The 18,876-nt window shown below is 51.2% G+C and overlaps 1 protein-coding gene and 1 long non-coding RNA gene across 45 annotated transcripts in view; one reads left to right on the forward strand and one right to left on the reverse strand.

The window, feature by feature from the left end:
• ZMYND8 (zinc finger MYND-type containing 8) overlaps positions 1 to 18,876 on the reverse strand; it is a 116,461-nt gene that overhangs the window by 86,672 nt on the left and 10,913 nt on the right. For 3 of the 44 annotated variants that reach the window (XM_070589384.1, XM_070589380.1, XM_070589368.1), the window contains exon 1: positions 1,189 to 1,370. The exons of 36 other annotated variants lie outside the window; for them this stretch is intronic. In XM_070589384.1, coding sequence (XP_070445485.1) covers positions 1,189 to 1,195 — 7 coding nt within the window. In that variant the 5' untranslated portion in view covers positions 1,196 to 1,370. Of the gene's footprint in view, positions 1 to 1,188; positions 1,431 to 18,876 lie in introns of those variants that run through there. 5 more of the 44 variants (XM_070589410.1, XM_070589390.1, XM_070589377.1 and 2 more) reach the window with 3 other exon arrangements.
• Positions 10,718 to 12,044, forward strand: LOC139078256 (uncharacterized). The gene is made up of 2 exons (XR_011531135.1): positions 10,718 to 11,583; positions 11,759 to 12,044. It is a non-coding gene; the product is annotated as an uncharacterized lncRNA (long non-coding RNA).

Consider the following 18,876-nt stretch of genomic DNA (forward strand, 5'->3'; position numbering starts at 1 on the left):
CTGGTCACCCTACACAGAAGTCAGGGCTGCTTGCTCTGACAGGCCGGGTCACAGACAACACAGGCAGGGTGCCACAGTGGTCAGGACCCAGCTCTTCTGCTACCCAGCAGTGTGGCATTAAAGAAGCTACTTAACCTCTCTGTGCTCATTCCTCGGTAAGATAGAGATCACGGTGTCTTGTAGAGTTATCGAAGGACTGACTTAATTCACGTGAAGCTCTTAGCATTATACCTGGCAAAAAGTAAGCACGGGATAAACGGTGGCTCTTTTTTTAAACCCACAATCGTCCCTCCTTCTCTTCTTCCTCCTCCTCCCACCACCGCTCTGCTCCGAAACCAGAGCTGGCTTCTCGGAGGAGCACAGGTCCATGCCACGAGTTCAAAGTTATGGAAACGCCAGCCTATATAAAGCGGGGACCAGAATCAGCTCGGGACAGGCTTTCTCCATCTTGATCAGATGTGAGAAGTCCGGTTTCCTCGGACGACTGCAGGCAGGCTCAGAAGCAGAGGCCTGTGCCGGCCGGGGCGGGCGCGCTGCAGACAGCACTCGGCCTAATTGCCAGCCCTCTCCATGGCCTACTTCAAACGTGGCCACACGCTGCTCTCCCAGAAGCAGCGAACGCCTGAGCTGAGCACGGTTAATCATTTCAAAGCGTTTCCTCCCAAAGACGAGGAGCAGGTACGCACACAGGCCCCCCTCCCCAGGAATCTTCGGGCCCTCTCCAGCCAGGAGTTACATCATAATGAAACAAAAGCCCGGAATTTCCTCCCGGCCCAGAGCAGAACTGAGAAAAGAATGGGGGATGGGGAAGGGGCAGCACTTCTCTTCCAGCAGAGAATGCCCGAGCCCCAGGAACGCGGCCCAAAACAGCTCTCCAGCGAAGAGTCTGCTCCCACGGTGAACATCTCCCAGACCCACAGATCTGGGAGACAAAGCTACAGCCTGGCCGGCTTGGGCCTGCCCCAGCCTCCTCCAGAAGGGCTGCATGGGCCTAAGCCAGACTTCTAGAAGGTCTCCTGCCTGGGACTGTGAACTTCTTACCAGACCAGGAAAGAGGGGCAAAGTGGAAAGAGGCAGTGGAACAAAGGGTCATCCTCAACTTGGGGAAACTGTTCTTGTACCAGAAATGCCAGGTACATCGGAGGCAAAGCAAGTGAGGGGCAGGAGACCCTGGGAAGAGGGGCTTACCTGCCATTGAGAAACTCTGCTGCTCAGAGGGCCTAGCCTCTCTTTTTTAAAGAGAACAGAGGCTCACACACGGCAGACATTCCTGCTTCCGGATCCTCAGCGGCCTCTCCCAGGGGGAGGAGGAAGAAGCCAAGAGGACAGGCTAAGAGTCACCACTTACCAGGCCAGCCCCGGTCTTGTACGCACGAGGCTGTCCAGCGGGGCAAGGACGCCCTCGCCTCCCTGCAGTCAGGCAGCGTGTGGCAGGGCGACTGCCTTCATGTCCCCGGGCTTTGAGCTCTAATTTATCACCCTCGACAGACAGCAGCTCGGCGAAGCTGAAATTTTTCAGTGCACTGCACCGAAGAGCCATTTATTTCACCGGATGTGAATAAACACAGCAAATTGCTGTTCTTCTGCTGGCTGGAGTGACTATCAAGAGGGTTTGTGGTGGTTTGCATTTGGAAGGTGTTTTAAGTTTTTTAATAACTGTTTCAAATTATCTTTAGGTCTGACGTGCCTCTCCCAGAAATGAGAAAACCATCTTCCCATTATACTGTGTGTGCACGTGTGTGTGTCTCTCTTTCACTCTCTCTCTGTCTCTGCCAATAATGCAAAAAGGGGTGATTAAAGGGCACATTCATATGTAAAAGGTGAACTTCCAAACTCTCCTGGCAGGACAGAAATTGCTCCAATCTAGGGAAAAGAGGCTGATTTACAAATGAATTCACTGGTTAGCCCTCAACTACTAGAGGCCACAGCAACCCGGCAGCCCTTTCTCCCCCGCTCAGCCGGGATGAGGCCTTCTGGAAAAACGACAACCTCTCAACAGGAATTTCCTGGTTCAAGAATGCCAAGCTCTTTCCATTTTTAACAAAGAGGGGGAGGCAGGGCCCAGCTCCGTACAAGAAACCACAGCACCCCACCCACCCCCTCAGCAGGTCCAGGCCCAGAAGGCCGTGTCCGACGTGTGTACATATTCAAGGCCCTTAGAACTCTGCCAAACCACCACGAATGAAATGTGGAGTAACCGGTTGCCTTGGGCCTTTACGTCATAGCTGGCTGATGGCTGAGCAGAGGGTTCGCAGGACCTGGTTCTGGCAGCTGAAGCCCGTCTGCATTATTTATAGAGGCTGCAGGGATTCGGCGTGCTGGGCCCCACCCCCACCCCCCGGCCCAGCTCAGGCTAGAAAGTGAAGGTGCTGGCAGGGGGCTTTCAAATTGCAATGGGGAATTGCAGCATCCAAGGGCCAACTCAGAAACAAAAAGAGGACTCCACCAACAGCAGCTGAAGCCGGGAAGTGGGCTGGAAGAAGAAAAGGGGAAAGAAAGAGGCTTCGGGAAGGGGGTACATGAAGGAAGAGGGCTGCTGGGAGCCAGGCAACCTGCCCACATGCCCTGGGCAGGGTCTGGCCTCTCTAAAAGCCACCTGAATGAAGACAAGAAAATTCTCTAACACACCAGAGAAGACGGGGAGGCCTCTACAGCCGCCTCATCACGTGCCTTTGGGGAAGCAGATTTCGGACCCAAATTACCCTGGTCAAAAGGATGCTGAACATCACCCGGATCTCGGTGGGGCGATTCTAAAAATGTGCCCTGCGGCCTGCAGGCTCAGGAGTGTTAGGAAGATGGACGTGCGTGGCATCACAGCACACCTCATGGAACCCAAGATGGGAAGCAACTTCAGTGTCATCAATAGGGGACTGAGGTGCAAAACCTCGTGATGCAGCCGCAAGACGGAATAAAAAAGGAAGCACATCTTCATGGACACGCATGGAACAAAACCCAAGCGAAAAGGGCCAGAAATAGAACCTGGGTGAAAGAAAGGCGGGCGCGGGAATTCTTTCTGATCACGGTCATATATTTAACTACCTAAGACATTTCTAAGTGGCTACAGGGGAAAGGGATGAAAACAATATTTATATAACCCTCACCAGGGGCCAGGCACTGCCCTAGCCAGAGACCGCGTCTGCATCCCCAGCACCGGGCACCCAGGAGCAGCTCAGAACACGTCCCAGAATTAATCAGGTGCCACTGTTAAGGGGCTCAGGTGTTGAGAACAGTGTAAAGCAGAGGTTCTCAACCAGGTCCCCCCAGGACACTTGGCAGTGTCTAGAGTCTTTCTGGTTGTCACAACGAGGCAAAGAGCAGGCGCTACTGGCATCGAGTGGGCAGAGGCCAGGGATGCTGCTAAACACCCCACAGTGCACAGGGGGATCCCCGCACCAGTGAAGACCAGGCCTAAAGCATCCACAGTGCCGACGGGGAGAAACCCTGGTGTAGAGAAACGTCGGGAGCTGCCAAGCAGGTCTAACCTTGTGTAAATACACCGCCCACGGAGGCAAGTGCAACCTCTGAGAAGGAAAACGACGCCTAATGTTTCACCTGGCAACCCTGACTTCAGGTTTCAAAGGGAACAAAACAAAGGGACCAGTCGGTCAATAACAGTCACTGAGCAACGACCAGACTTCTGGGCTCCCTGGGAAGACTCCTGTCCTGGGAGAAGACAGCCAGAAACAGAGTCACAGTAACAGCTGCCGTTTCTTGACCACTTGTCTGCAAGGCACGGTCTTAAAGACAATTACCAACCTATTTACTCCTCACCACAGTTCTAGCAAGGCGGTAGGTGCCGAGAACCCCCATTTTATTGATGGAGAAACTGAGGCCTAGAGCAAAAAAGGCCCCTGATGATGTGGCTAGGAAATATAGAATGAATGTAGAATATATTCAGTATAGAAATATGGAGTAAGAAACCGATTACAGAGGGCCAGCCCGGTGGCGCAGTGGTTAAGTTCGCACATTCTGCTTCAGCAGCCCGGGGTGCGCCGGTTCGGATCCCAGGTGCAGACATGGCACTGCTTGGCATGCCATGCTATGGTAGGCATCCTACATATAAAGTAGAGGAAGATGGGCATGGAAGTTAGCTCAGGGCCAGTCTTCCTCAGCAAAAAGAAGAGGATTAGCAGCAGATGTTAGCTCAGGGTTGATCTTCCTCCAAAAAAAAAAAAAACCGATTACAGATGGACACAAAGCTGAGCCGGAGAAAGAGCAGGCATTGGTGCACATATCCTGGGGGCGAGGGTGTGGCCAGGGAAAGGCTGCTGTTTCCTTCTCCAAATGGGCTCACGGGATTCACAGCTGCTGTTTATTGAGAGGCTAGTTGACGAATCCTCTCAGGAATCCCAGGAGGTAGGGATGGTGGTGTTGTGCCCATTTTATAGCTGAGGCTCAGAGAAGCAACGTCATCTGTGCTCGAGGCACAAAGGTGAAAGCAGCATGCGCTGGGGACTCCATCGTCCACCACAGCTGCGTTCCACTCTAACACCCTCACCTGCGCCAGGCAGCCACCTTCCCCAGGGCTGTGCGTGCCACCTGCTAATCCTCCATGACTAAGGGCATGCCTGGCACGGACCAACATCAACAGAGCACTGTTGTTCAGTGTCTGGGCTCTGGAGCCATACCACTACGTCTGAATCCAAGCCCCATCACCTGACAGCTGTGTGTCCTTCGGCAAGTGGCTGAGCCTCTCTGTGCCTCAGTCAATTCAGCTGTGACTGTTAGGCTCTTCCTAAAAGGGTTGTTAGGATTAAATGAGACAATGCCTGAAAAGTGAACAGAGTCGAAGCACCACCAGTTACTATTACTATTTCCCTGAAGGGGGAAGAGGATCCAGCTCAGAAAACAGACATTAACCCAGAAATCTCAAACCTGCCTCCCCAAACTTTTTTGTATCTTCACCATGATTTGCACCAGACTAGGTCTTCCCAACTTGTTTCCGAAGAAGTTTCACTGATGAGAAACACAAACTTCCACAGTCAGTCCTCTCAGGCTGGCACAGGTTCAACCAAGCGGGCTCGAAATCCCTTCAGGGCTCAGGATTTCTCCCCAGATTAAAGCAGAAGGCGCCAGGTGGCCCACAGTCCCTTCCCCCCTCTTTCCGATGGACCTTCCTCCCCGGACGCCCCCAAAGGCACTCTCCTCCTACTCAAATGAGGGTCATCAAGCCTGGGAGGGCACTGGCCTCAGAATCCTAGTGCTCTGCACAAAGCATGGAGAATGCCAAACCTCCCGGGGTCAGCGGGAGCGCCCAAGGGGTGCCTGGCAGGTCAGCGCCCTGCAAAGGGTTGCTCCTTCCCTGCCCATCCTCACTTCTGCCTCTTCAGGTTCAGTTCAGCCTTCACAGCTACCAGCCGGATCCACGCCCCAGGGCTATTCCCTTGCCCTCTGGAGCAGCCTCTTTCAAACCCCCATGAGATAAGCAGTCCTGTGCTAGAAACCCTCCAGGGCGCTTCCTGCAGACGCCCAGCATCTAATCAAGACCTACCATGCCCCCAGCGATCGGCTCTGCTCACCTTGTCTCCTCCATTCACTCACCCCTAACCACAGTGGCCTCCAACAAGCCAAGCTTCTTTGCAGTTGCTGGCCCTTCCTTCTAGAATGTTCTATGCCTAATTTTCCCTTGGTTGGCAACTTCAGCTTTTGACCCAAATGTCACCTCCCCAGCCTTTTCTGACCACCCCAGCCTCCAGCCCCCTTATTATATCATCCTGAAGTGTTTTTTCCTTTCATCGCAGTCGCCTCGAGCTAAAATTTATCGAAAATTATTTTCTTCTTTTGCTGGTTCAGTTCTTTCTTGTGTCTCCTCCAGAACATGAGCTCAATCTCAGTTTTTCTGTCTCTCTTGGCTGCAACCCAGGGCCTGGCACACGGCCTGGCTCAGAGGGGCCCCAGGAACACCTATGAGACCAGCTAGATGCGCGAGGGGAGAAGGTTAACAAAGCTGCGACAGCAGACCTGACGCACAGGAAACTCCAGTTTCTCTTCCCCAGTCTAAGAATGTCTCCCGGCAAACTAGGAAGGCAGGAGCATTGTGAAGTTAACAGGCTCCCCACAAAAGGCAGCCTGGCCATTTCAGGGTCCAAAGGAGAGAAACTGGGGCAGGAAACTCCTTTTTCAACAGGTACTTAGCTCTTCCTCTTTCTTTGTTAAAGAGCCCATTTCCCCAAAAGTAGGGGATTAAGTAAGGATTTATATCCCGCACGTGATGGGGCCATGCAGCTAAACACAATTACTGAAAACCAAAGGGGAAGAACTCATGAGGTTTTCTCAGGCCACCCATGCCCACTCTCTCCATTCTTCTTGGGGAGAGCTATTGTTTCAGAATCATTTAGGTTAAAGAAGAGGAATGACTTTCTCCAGGGAAAACACACTCCCCGCTGGGAGACCCCTCACTGGGATGACCGGTTAGCCAGATTTCTTAGTTCGGATTATTTGCCCTTTTCCTTTTCTGACCCTTTCAAGTCTGAGGCTCTCTTTTCAACACCTCCCTTAATCCTCGCCTGCATTCTCCAATTCTGCTCCTGAAACGTGAAACAACGGCCCAAGCATTTCCCTATGTGGACTCAGCAATATGGGAATGGCCCCAAAAAGGGAAAGCAAAAGATTATTTTCTCCAAGTTCATCTTCCCTCCACCTAACTCAATAGGCGCGAATCAAGAGAAATTAAAACTGCTCTTTCCTGTGTCCATCTTAGATTCCTCGGGCTTCTCAGACTGTCAGCATCTCACCAGGCTTGAGAGGAGACTAGATTTTAAAGACTCATATTTGTCAAACAATGCTCACCAACTACCAGTCTATCTCTCGTGCCAACCCAAGAAACAGCAGCCTGGTTTGAAAGACAGTCCTCAAACTCCCGTGTGGGGAGGCGGAGTTCCTGGAGTGGGAAAGGAGGTAAAGGACAAAACCAGGTCAGCCTTACTAGGAAGAGGGCCCTGGTGACAGCTGATGACATGAACCAGCGAGCTAGAAGGGCAGCGATCGCCAGGAAATGAGTCTAGAGGAACCTACGGCCAAGGGCTGGGCTACGGTGGCCACTGAAGGACCACAGGCTGAATCCAGTCCACCGACAGCTGCATCATACTTTTAAATTTTAAGTTAGCTGTCAGTATTTAAAAATTGGGAGAAATTGCACTTAGAAATCCAGATTACTAGCTTCTCACTAAAAAAAAAAAACACCAGAAGCCACACTGGGTTGCCATTTCCACATGGAACAGTCCTCCAGCCTGCCCCGCCTTAAGAGGCAACAGGAAATTCCGTTTGCCAAGGTCACCATTATTCTTAACTGTCAAACCTTGAAGATCCCTTAAAGGCAAAGTAAAGCAGAGAAGGGCAAGAAGTTAAATAGAGGGATAAGAGACAAGCGATAAAGCTTTGCTGGGATGGCCGAGTTCTAGATAGTTCAACCACATCAGGGTATAAGTTTGTTTTTATTTTTATAAGAGAGGGGGGAAAAGTAGAGATGAAAACATACCCAACTTAACATTGGTTACCTGGAGGGAGAGGCTTTCTAGCTTTTTCTCTGTATTCTTTGGCTTGTTGCAGGCAGATACACACTGATCTTATCATTTGAAAAGAAAATCTAATAAAACATTTTTCTTAAAGTTAATTAGTTTATATTTCTGGGAACAGATTCTTTTTTTTTTTTTTTTTTTGAGGAAGATTAGCCCTGAGCTAACATCTGTTGCCAATCCTCCTCTTTTTGCTGAGGGAGACTGGCCCTGAGCTAACATCTGTGCCCATCTTCCTCCACGTTATATGTGGGACGCCTGCCACAGCATGGTGTGCCAAGCAGTGCCACATCCGCACCCAGGATCCGAACCAGCGAACCCCGGGGCCACCGAAGCGGAACGTGTGCACTTAACCGCTGCACCACCAGGCAGGCCCCAGAGTCTTTGTTTAAAAAAGCATTTATTGAGCAGCCACTATAAAATCACTAGCCCTGTGCTGAAGAGGTGAGAAAGACCTGGTCTCCACATCAGTCTAGGAGAGGAGACACACAGGTAAAGGAATTCTACAACAGAGTAATTTGCAGGGTGGGGAGAGGGTGGCCCAGCATACCCTGTGGTGTTTATTTCTCCCCCAGCCAGTATGCCAAGATGCCAAAGGGCCTGGCAGAAAAACAGTTCAGTGGGGCCTGGATAGGAATTGCAACTTGGGAAGACAGGAAGATAGCCATCTTCTCTCTTTGCGGAACTTTTCAAAAAAGAGCAGGCCAAGGAGGGGTTTGTCACCACAGGACCACTAGGACCAGTTCCACTGATCCCACCTTATCAACAGAGTAGGAGCTGCTTTTCAGGAACTGAGAGTCGGTCCCTTGCCTAGTTCAGGCCGGTTAAGATCACCAACCCATCAATTAGGCCTGTGCAAATGCCGGACAGATAGGTGACCCTTTTGACTTCAAGGGGCCGAAAACTCCACCCTCAGATCATGCTAACGCCACCATTTGGTGAACACGTGTCCTGCGAAGAGGCATGAGACTGGACTACGCTTACACAGGTCCTCAATGACCTCACCTCTCCTCACCTCCAATCACCTATCTCCACACGTCAGACCACCCTGCCTTTCATCCCATAAATTTCACCCCAAGCCCTGAATGGGAGGACAGATTTCTGAGCTTCTGCCTTCTGTCTCCTTGCTGGTCGACCTCACAATCAAGCTTTTTCTCTTCTCAAAAGCTGATGCCGTAACAATTGGCTTTTTATGCGTATCGGGAAGAGAACCCCATCTCTGTGCAGTAACAAACTGATCAAGCAAAACTTAAGACTCCAATATAATAATTATTGATTGACATGTTCTATGTTGTGCCAGTCCCTGGCTAGGTATTTTCACCTACAGCATAAAGCACAATATATGCGTTCATTGATTAAAGTTGTACAGCAGTGCTGTCCAATAGAACTTTCTAGAATGATGGTAATGTTCCATATCTGTGCTAACACGGCGGCCTCTAGCCACGTGCGGCTATGGGGTATCTGAGATGTGGTTAGTGCCATTGAGGAAGGAATTTTTAAATGTTGACGAATGTAAATTTAAACAGCCACATACACCAGTGGCTACCTTATCAGACAGCACGGCTGTGGACACTCAACATTTAACAAAGGAGCAAGCCTAGCAGACGAGCAGGACACACGAGAATCCTCCACCGTCCCTGTCTGAGGGATTCGGTAGTTGCTGCCGAGGCATAATGATGTGATGCCTAGAAATGTGTATGTGGACTTGCCTTGCTTGGATTGCTCCTTTAGCCTGGCTTGTGGGAAATTCTCACACCTTTAGTATGCCTAAGAATGTGTGGCCAGAGCTGATTACTGTCCTTCCAAGGGCAATCGAAGGGACCTTCCAGGGTGACTTTGACCTTGGAAGCCAAAGGACTCCACCAAAGGAGATGTAAATGAAGGCTCAGAAAGAGGGGGGCCTGGATCCCCAAGGAGGTAGCGAAGGTGAGGAAAAGGCGGTGCCCAGGAAGAGCTGTCTGGAAGGATCGACTCAGGTGTGACTTCTCGAGGAGCAGGAGGGAATCTGGCACATCCATCACGGGACCAACCTGGGAAATGGCAGGCTGCATAGGAGGGCCAGGTCCTGCAGGAGTGCTGACCAGAGCCCAGAAAGGACAGACAGGGCTGGGCCTTGAATCTCCGCTCAAGACCGTGGTCCTTGGGAGCCAGCGGGAATTTAGAGCCGGGAGCAGGACAACTGGGCTTGTGTTTTGGAAAGGGGCTCCTAGAAGTGGCAGCAACACAAAGGGAAGGAAAGAAATCAGAGGGAAGAGGGGCCATTTCAAAGAGCGCTGTGTCCCTGGGGGGAAAGAAAGAAAGAGGCCACCAAGGTTTCACAGAGCAGACATGTGAGCTTGGGTAATTATTTCCAGCCACAGATTATGCTGGAAACGAAGCCATCCTCTCTAGCTGAAAGGCTGCTCTTACTTCATTCTCCAGGATAAAAGTTCTATCCGTGTGACAGACAAAATCAAGTAATTCACTCATTCATTCAAAATAAACATTCACGGCACACAGGTAATAAAACGGGCACCAGGTGAAACGAGACGAGCAAAAACAAAAGGCAGGACCGCCCTCACCTGGAACCTGAGAATCGAGGCGGGTGGCAGGTCAGGAGAAAAGAGAGGAGAGGATCTTCCAGGGATGAGCAAAGGCCCCATAGCCAGATGTGGCTCATTCTAGAATCTAGAAGATCAGCGCGGCTGAAGTGGAGAGAAAAGAGGAACATGGAGAGACGAGGCTGGAAAGGTGGGCCGGAGCCAGCCCATGAAGATTCTAGGATTTTGACTTTCATCTTAAAACCAAGGAGAAGGCCCTGAGGAGTTTAAGGTAGGAGGTGGCAGCCAGAAGAGATGCCCCTTTCCAAAGGATTAGGGGGAACAGACAGTGAGACCTGTTACAAGACTACTGCAATTCAATGGTGATAAGCTGAAAACAGGTGACATTTAGAATATAACATTGTAAGAAAATGACACAAAAGGCAAAAGGACAGAAGATTTGAGGATGAGTCCCATATCTCTGGCCGAGCCAAGTGGCAGAGGACTGGCTTGTTCCTCATGGTGGAGAAGCAGGTGCTTTGTTGGGGTGGGGAGAGCAGGAGGGAAGGCTGAGAGGAGAAATCGGTCTGGGACACGCTGAGTCTGAGACACCCACAAACAACAGGTAGGGAGGTCAGAGAGGCGGCTGGCCCTCTGCATGATGACTCAGGAAAAACCGAGGTTGGACATAAAAAGTCTGTGAGTCAAAGCCACAGATGTGGGCAAGATCACCCAGGGAAAGAACGGGCTGGGAGAGACGAGGACAGGGCCAAGCTTCCAGTGACGCCAACACTCAACGGCCGGAGAGAAGACGAGGTGCCAAGGAAACAGGAAGAAAACCAGGACCGTGGTGGCACCAAAGCCAAAGGAAGAGACGGTTTCCAGGAGAAGAACGACTGGCAGTGTCCAATACCTCTGTTAGAGCAAGGTGGACGAGCGCTGGAAACCTCCCCCCGACAAAGCCACGTGGAGTCTGCAGGAAGCTCAGCAAAACCAGCTCCTCCGGCAGGACCGGCGGAAGCCACCATGCAGCTGACAGGACAAAGTAGGAGGTGAAGAAGGCAAGACGTGAGTACAGACACTTCTAAGAAGGCTGGCTTTGAAGAAGAGGCCAGAAACAGGAAGACTTGCTGGTAGGAAAGACGCAGCATCAAGAGAGGAGACGTGGAAGAGGCTGGAGTGTGTTCCAAAGTCTGTGCTCATCCAAAGGGTAAACAGAGCTGCCCTATGACCCGATGACCCCACGACGCCACTCCAAGGTCTATTACCAAGAGAAACGAAACAGACATCCACACACGAACTCATACACCAATATTCACATCAGCATTATGCACAATAGCCGAAAAGCAGAAACAACGCAATGTCTATCAACGGATGAACGGATAAACAAAATGTGATACAGCCACAACAGAGCATCACTGGGCCATCAAAAGGAACGAAGGACCGATACGGGCTACAACGTGGATGAGCCTTGAAAACATCATTCTAAGGGAAAAGTCAGACACAAAGTGTCGCATTCTATATGATTCCATTTATATGAAATGTCCAAAGTAAGCAAATCCACAGAGAAAGAAAGTAGATTAGTGGTTGTCAGGGGCTGGGTAAAGAGGCAGTGAATGAGGAGTGATTGCTAATGGGTACGGGGTGGGGTTTTTTGGTTTTTCTCCTGAGGAAGATTCACCCTGAGTTAACATCTGTGCCAATCTTCCTCTATTGTGTACGCAGATTGCCATCAGAGCGTAGCCAGCTGACGAGTGGTGTAGGTCCAGGCACCGACACCGACACCGAACCTGGGCCGCCGAAGAGGAGCTCGCCGAACTTAACCACTAGGCCACTGGGGCTGGCCCCAGGTATGGGGTTTCTTATTGGGACGCTGAAAGTGTTCTAAAATTGACTGTGGTGATGGTTGCACAACTCTGTGAAAATATTAAAAAGCGCTGAAGCGTACACTTTAAAACGGAGAATTGTATACTATGTGAATTATATTTCAATAAAGCTGTAAAGAACAAAAGTCTGTGACATGCTAGATCTCTAGGTTCCCAGGAAAGTGGGGGGTGGGTGAGAGGAACATGGGGCAGCGGGGTGACGTGCTGGGAGGGCCTTGTAATTGCACCCACTCTGACCGTGACACGCGGACTTTCCAGACTCATTCCCCTCAAGTCAACAGTCAAGGATCCACCGTCGACGGAGCAAAATGAAGTAACTATTATTTGAAACTTTTAGCCAAAAACATGCCAGGACCTCTAAAAGGCCTCAGACCTAGAAGGTTAATTCTACAGGCATTTGGAGGAGGAAAAAGGAGAAACAGTTCTTTTTAACCGAAGGCTGAGTCAATTTTAGATCATAGTCTTCTAGAATAATAGTCACAAAATCATATTAACGTGGGTCAGGCTTCAAACCCGGGGCGAACACAAGGCCTTCCACAAGTGAACCACAACGCTAAATGGCACAGATGGTGCCGACAGGACTCCACGAACAGATGCACGGTGGATGCTACACTGGCCGAGAGAAGGTAGATTTCTCATTTGGAAAGCCGTTGTCCGACATCTTCAGTCTTCCGGGGCATCTCCGACCTTGGGAGAGAAACAACCTGGTGGCTACCTAACTTGCAAATAAATTCTTCCCATTGCACAGCACATGGACGGCACTTCTCGGGCTGTACGAGATGGAGGAGAGCCAAAATGGGAGTTAAAAATACTGACGCTCATTTTTTAAAAGAAAAATTCTCAGCACCTCTGCATCGCCCTGTCATTTGAGTGGTGTTTATGGCTATATTTTCTTCAAGAGTTTTCTTAAAAAAAAAAAAAAAATGACAGAATCTCTATCTCAGAGCCGTCCTCATAAACAATCCCTTTGTGAAACAGTCTCAATTTACATACAACAGTGAGAACGAGGATCCTGAACTAATTAAGGTCTGGAGCTGGCTAGCAAATTGCTATAATTGTATATTCTCTAGCATCCTGTCTCGGAAAACAAATCCATACTCAGGCAAATCTCAGCAAGAATGATACTGTTCAAGATTTTAATATCTCGGGCTTCCGCTGCATCTGTGCATGGTTTCCAAGTGGCTTGTTCCCTCGTGCGGGAGACATTACACAGACATTTTTAAAAACGCTTTCAGCTTTGGCAGCCTGGCATCCGCACACCACAATCATTACCACAAAATGCACACATGGCAGGATCAAGACGCAGGCAGCCCCAACAGGAGAGCCTCTGTATGGAGACACCAACTTGCAGAGTCCATCATTTTTCAGACTTCAAGTCCCTGGCCTTGGAAGGGCTTGTTCTGACTCATGCAGAGTGTAGCCAAAATCCTGCAATGAACTGTGCCATCACCAGTCTCATGCAGAGAATGCAAACTGACAGCCCTTAGCCGCTTCTGACCTGGAGATACGTTTTATTGGGTTCGTGCGTGGTCTTTCAGAAACTGGGCTGCACAGACCAAATTTCTAAATCAGGCATCTTTACAGGGAGGAAAAAAACTCCTGGCAACACTGGGTGAGCCATATTCCTGCTGGTCAGCGATCAGACGGAGGCAACCTCCCCACTCCATGCAGGCATCTCCTACTCTCCAAAGGCCCCGGGAGCCTAGATGCCAGCTGCAATCGCTGGTGCACCTGCTGGCCCCTGCAGACATCTGATTTGGAACCCTTGGGGGAGAGCTCATGACTAAGTACAAAGGTTTAAAATCAAAGGTAAAACCTGACCCCAGTTCTCCACTTTGCCACTTCTTCAATGCCTCCGAGCCTCAGTTTCCTTAACTGTAAAATGGGAGTAACACCACGTCTGTATCACAGCATTATGATGAGAATCAAATAAAGTAATTTGCATGTTAATACCTGGCACCTAATAAGGACTCAGGAAATATTAGTTAGGCAAACACACCTGCATCTAATAGTACTTTCGATTTATGCTTGAGCATCTTTCAGCAGATATTACCCTTGGACACAAATGTCAACAGGACATCTTGAAAGCTCGAAAGCTTTGTCTCCCGAGAACTAAAATGCTCCAGTAAATGCCAAGGCTGGCCTAATGGCAATGACGGGCTTGGGAATTACTCAGTTAATAAGTGAGTACGTGTTAGGGAAAAGAGGGCGCACAAATGGAAATGTAGTTAGAGAACCTGAAAGGTCATACGGACTAGATGTAGGAATGGGATTAAAGAATTCTGAGCTCATTATTGTCAGAGTTTCTAAGTTTCCCAGGGACAGTGAGGTTCAGGGCCTGTTCTCGACCCACCAGCAGAGAATAACGTTGCCACCCTCCCAAGATGCCTGAGCATCACCTCACCGATTTTTGAGGAATTGTCTCTTCCCCGACGATGGGGACAGTGTTGGTGGGTCCAGGTGTCCCCTCCCTGGCCAAAGGGCAGGCACATGACACTAGGTGAGGGACTCTCCCTAGGGACTTTGCTCTGCTGATCCTCAGGACGCTGTACACCGGCTCCGCTCCCCCGAGCAGCCCTGGACCTCCAGCCTTCCCGCCGACGCCAGGAGCCCACAGACTTCCCTCCAGTTCATCCCCTTCCTGCTCTAATTAACCAGAGCTGGCTGCCCTTGCTCACAACCAGAGATCCCTGACAGGGATGGTGGCGCGTGGGGAGCAAAGCCATGAATTTCCCAAACCACAAGAAAAGCAGGCTAGAGGAGTAAGTGTGTGTTCAGTGAGCCCACAACATCACACTGTGGATCCTGAGACGATCGGCACTGAAGGAGGGGTCAGCCTTCCTGCCAGTGAGCCTTTGCAGGCGGCGCATTTTGACCTTGCTGACTTCCGCCCTCAGAAACCCACTCTCAACTCCAGGCCTCTGTGTATCCAACTTCCTCACCTGACCCAAGATGCTCTGTCAAAAGGGTTCCCCAGACACAGAAGCGGTCAGTCACCTGCCACCTGAGCCACCTGGAAGAGGGGAGCTGAGTTCCACACAAAGAAAGCCATCCAAGGCAGTCCCTGGGGAGAGACAAAGGTCTCCCTCAGAACCAGATGACCCTCTCCCCTCACAGATTCCCCACCAGAACAGGGGCTCCAAAGGCCCCGGGGAAACTGGTCCAAACAGCTGCAGAGCGGCTTTCCTGAGACGTCACAGAGGCCAACAGGACAGGAAGCCCGTCCAGAGCCCGCCTGCTGGGTAACCCTCCACAACTCTGGACTCTCTGGGCTTGGCTTCCCTGTCTGCCTGCGTGCCGTCTTCCTAGAGGCTGTAAGTCAGGGAAGGAGAACGGGGTGAAAGCCTTCTCCATACACGCTCACCGGCTTCACGCCAACTCTAACCACGGCCGACATTTTCGAGCACTCACCACGTCCCAATTCTGAGCACCGCGCACGTGTGAACAAATTGTGTCTTCATCATAACCCTCTATCTTTATCAGCCCCACATATAAGTGGAAACCGAGTCACAAAGAATAACCCAGCTAGGCGGGGGCAAGCCAGAATGTGAACCCAGGGAGCCTAGTTCTAGAAGCCAGGTTTTTTTAGACCTCCATGCCACCCTGCCTCTCGAATGGAAGTGGGGCTGAGCATGCTGGTCTAGGGCCTGGGGAGAGAGGGAGCCCAAATTCTAGCAGGGGACACCATCAACAAACCAACAAATAAGAAGTACAAGGTCACAGACAAGGGCTGGAGAAAATCTGGAGTGATCTTGAGGAAGCTTCTGGAAAGCTGCAAATGTTCTATTATCTTGATGTGGGTTGTGGTCCCACAAGTGTATACACGTGTTAAAGTTCATCAAGCTGCACAGTGAAGATAAGATTAAAAATGTACTAGATGGGGGGCTGGCCCCATGGCCGAGTGGTTAAGTTCGCACGCTCCGCTGCAGGCGGCCCAGTGTTTCGTTAGTTCGAATCCTGGGCGCCGACATGGCACTGCTCATCAGACCACGCTGAGGCAGCGTCCCACATGCCGCAGCTAGAAGAACCCACAACGAAGAATATACAACTATGTACCGGGGGGCTTTGGGGAGAAAAAGGAAAAAATAAAATCTTTAAAAAAAAAAAAATGTACTAGATGGGGCTGGCCCGGGGGCACAGCAGTTAAGTGCCAACGTTCCGCTTCAGAGGCCCAGGGTTCACCAGTTTGGATCCCAGGTATGGACATGGCACCAGTTGGCAAGCCATGCTGTGGCAGGAATCCCACATATAAAGTAGAGGAAGATGGGCACGGATGTTAGCTCAGGGCCAGTCTTCCTCAGCAAAAAGAGGAGGATTGGCAACAGATGTTAGCTCAGGGCTAATCTTCCTCAAAAAAAAAAGAAAAGAAAGTGTTCAATCAACGAACCCCACAATAATGTCAGAGGGACACAGGAGCCAACTGAAAGTGCTCCCAATGGCCAAAGCTAGGACAACTTGAGCAATAAAATAAGCAGCACTGGACTATTACCTCAAGTTTAAAGTAATTGAGTCCATGCTGATACCAATAAATGCTTGAATAAACAAGTAGGAGAGAAGAGACAAATCTCTCATACATTCCAATAATTTCTGTAGACACTCTGGCCTCAAGGAGGGGGAGCATAACCCCCCACTCGGTACGCGTGGGCTGGGCGCTGTGACTTTCTCCCAAAGAGCACAGTACGGAAGGGAAGAGACCTGACAGACACCACCTGTCAGGTGACCGAGGTCAACATCACCAGCGACAAATCACGATGATGATATGCATCCTCGACATGATGCGATGAAAACAGCGCTTCACTCCGTGGCCTTCCTCCCACAAACCCACAGTCGCAGTCCACCCCCACCCAATCATGAGAAAGACACCAAAAAACTCCTAAGCAAGGGGCATCCCACAAAACACCTGACCGGCACTGCTCAAAACGATCAAGGTCCTCAAAACCAAGGAAAGTCTGACAAACGGTCACAGCCGAGAGGCGTCTAAGGAGACATGAGAACTAAATGGAATGCGGTGTCCTGGATGGGGACAGAAAAGGGACTTTGGTGGGAAAACTAAGGAAATCGGAACAAAGCGTGGACTTCAGTTGGTAATAACATTCCACTATCAACTCATTAATTGTGGCAAATGTACCACAGTGTGTGAGCGCGCGTCTGTGTACGTGTGCGCGCGCACGCCTGTGTGGGGTCAGGGAGGTGACACGGGAACACTGTACTATCTTCACAACTTATCCGGAAATCTAAAACTGCTCTAAAATTAGAAGTTCATTTTTAAAAATATAACAGAATATGACGCAACGGCTCCTTTGGACTGGGTGGCTGCCGAAGGCCTCTCGGAGGAGATGACGTCTGAGATGACTGTGAGGGATGACAAAGAGGCAGCAGGGCCCAGGGCAGCATGTTCCCCGCAAAGGGCACAGGACACACAGGCCCCAGGAGGGAAGGAGGGGAAGGAGGCCGGGAGGCTCGAGGGGAGTCAGGGGGGGAAATGATCCAAGGTGAACAGAAGGTCACGAGGGCAACGAAGGGGAAGGAAGCCGAGCGGGTGGCAGGTCTTGGCGACCAGGCAGGCAGGCCCAGGTGGGTAGGCCAGAGCGATGTCAGGCTGGAGCCCAAGGGCACTGGAAGGGCAGCGGAAGGAGTGAGCAAGAAGGGCCGGCTCCGATCTGTTTTTCAAGATGGCCCTGGCTGCTGGAGGGAGAGGACTGGAGTGGGGCAGACGAGAAAGAGGGACAAGGACGACCCCAGCAGCGTCACGCTTCGGGCGGCACAGAGGGAAATGCCACCTGGTGAAGGGTTAGGAGCATCCAGGGGGTCTGAAAGACAACGAGAAGAGAGGTCCCCACACCAAGGGGAAGGGGAGGGGGTCTCCACACACCGGGGTCTGAGTAGAGCAGGCTCCCGCCCCAGGGGACGATCACTTTGGAGACTCCCCACAATGGCCACAGGGCTCCAGCGCCCACGAAGGAAGCACCTCCTGGGGACAGAGGCTCGTTCAGGCCCATTCCGCACGTACTAGCTGTGAGACCACCATTCAGAGCCTGTTTCCTTGTCTGCACAGCAGGAACCACCACCCACCTCACAAGGGGATCGATGGAAGCCAGTAAGGAAAAGCTGCAGGTACAAGCACTGCCTTCACAGAGACTGTCAGGCAGTACTGTCTATGCAAGCAAGGCCCAAGGGGGAAGGGATCCTGGACTCTAACTCAACACCTCATTTTACACATAAGAAAAGGGAAGGACAGAGACAGAAGGTGCCCCAGGCCCGGGGGAGAGCGAGCGGTGGAGTGAGAAGGAAGCCCGTCGCAGCTCCCGGGGGCCCTGGCCTCTCTGTCCACATCCGACTCTCACCACAACCATGGGGCTGGGACCCACTCCCTCATCAGCAACGTCTCAAAACACCCTTTCCAGAAGGTTCTTTCCTTGCTCAAAACTCCCCGTGGCTCTCCTCACCATTACTTACAGGGGTGATAGCCCCACATGGGCTGGGTGGGGGCTGGGATGAAGGGGGGCAGAGGCCAATGACTCAGCCCCGCTACTCTCCCTGCGGCTCCCTCCATGGACCCCCAAGCCAGGCAGGCTGGCCTTCACCTGAGGGGCCTCCCCCTCCTCTCTGCGCCATGCCAGGCCCTCACCAGCCAGCTCCCAGTCTTCACTATCGGATCCCTACATTTACCCAAAATGACAGCAGTCTTGTAAAAATCCTCAGAAGGCTTCGTGGCCTCAGATGCCTTTAGGGAGCCACTTTCTGTGACACACCCTCTGGCGAGATAGGCATCTTTCTGGCAGTCTGTAACAACCCCCTCTCCAGCCCTTCCCCGTGACCCACAGGCCTGACCCACAGGCTGGCCGTGTGCTCAGCCCAGGCACTCAGTGATTGCAGAAGGAATAACAACCTCTTGGTACAACCATTAAGTTTGGAGATGAGCATTTCCATCAACCAAAGATACAAAAACCGCTCCAG

This window comes from Equus przewalskii, chromosome 21, assembly GCF_037783145.1.
Source record: "Equus przewalskii isolate Varuska chromosome 21, EquPr2, whole genome shotgun sequence".
Classification (NCBI taxonomy): Eukaryota; Metazoa; Chordata; class Mammalia; order Perissodactyla; family Equidae; genus Equus; species Equus przewalskii.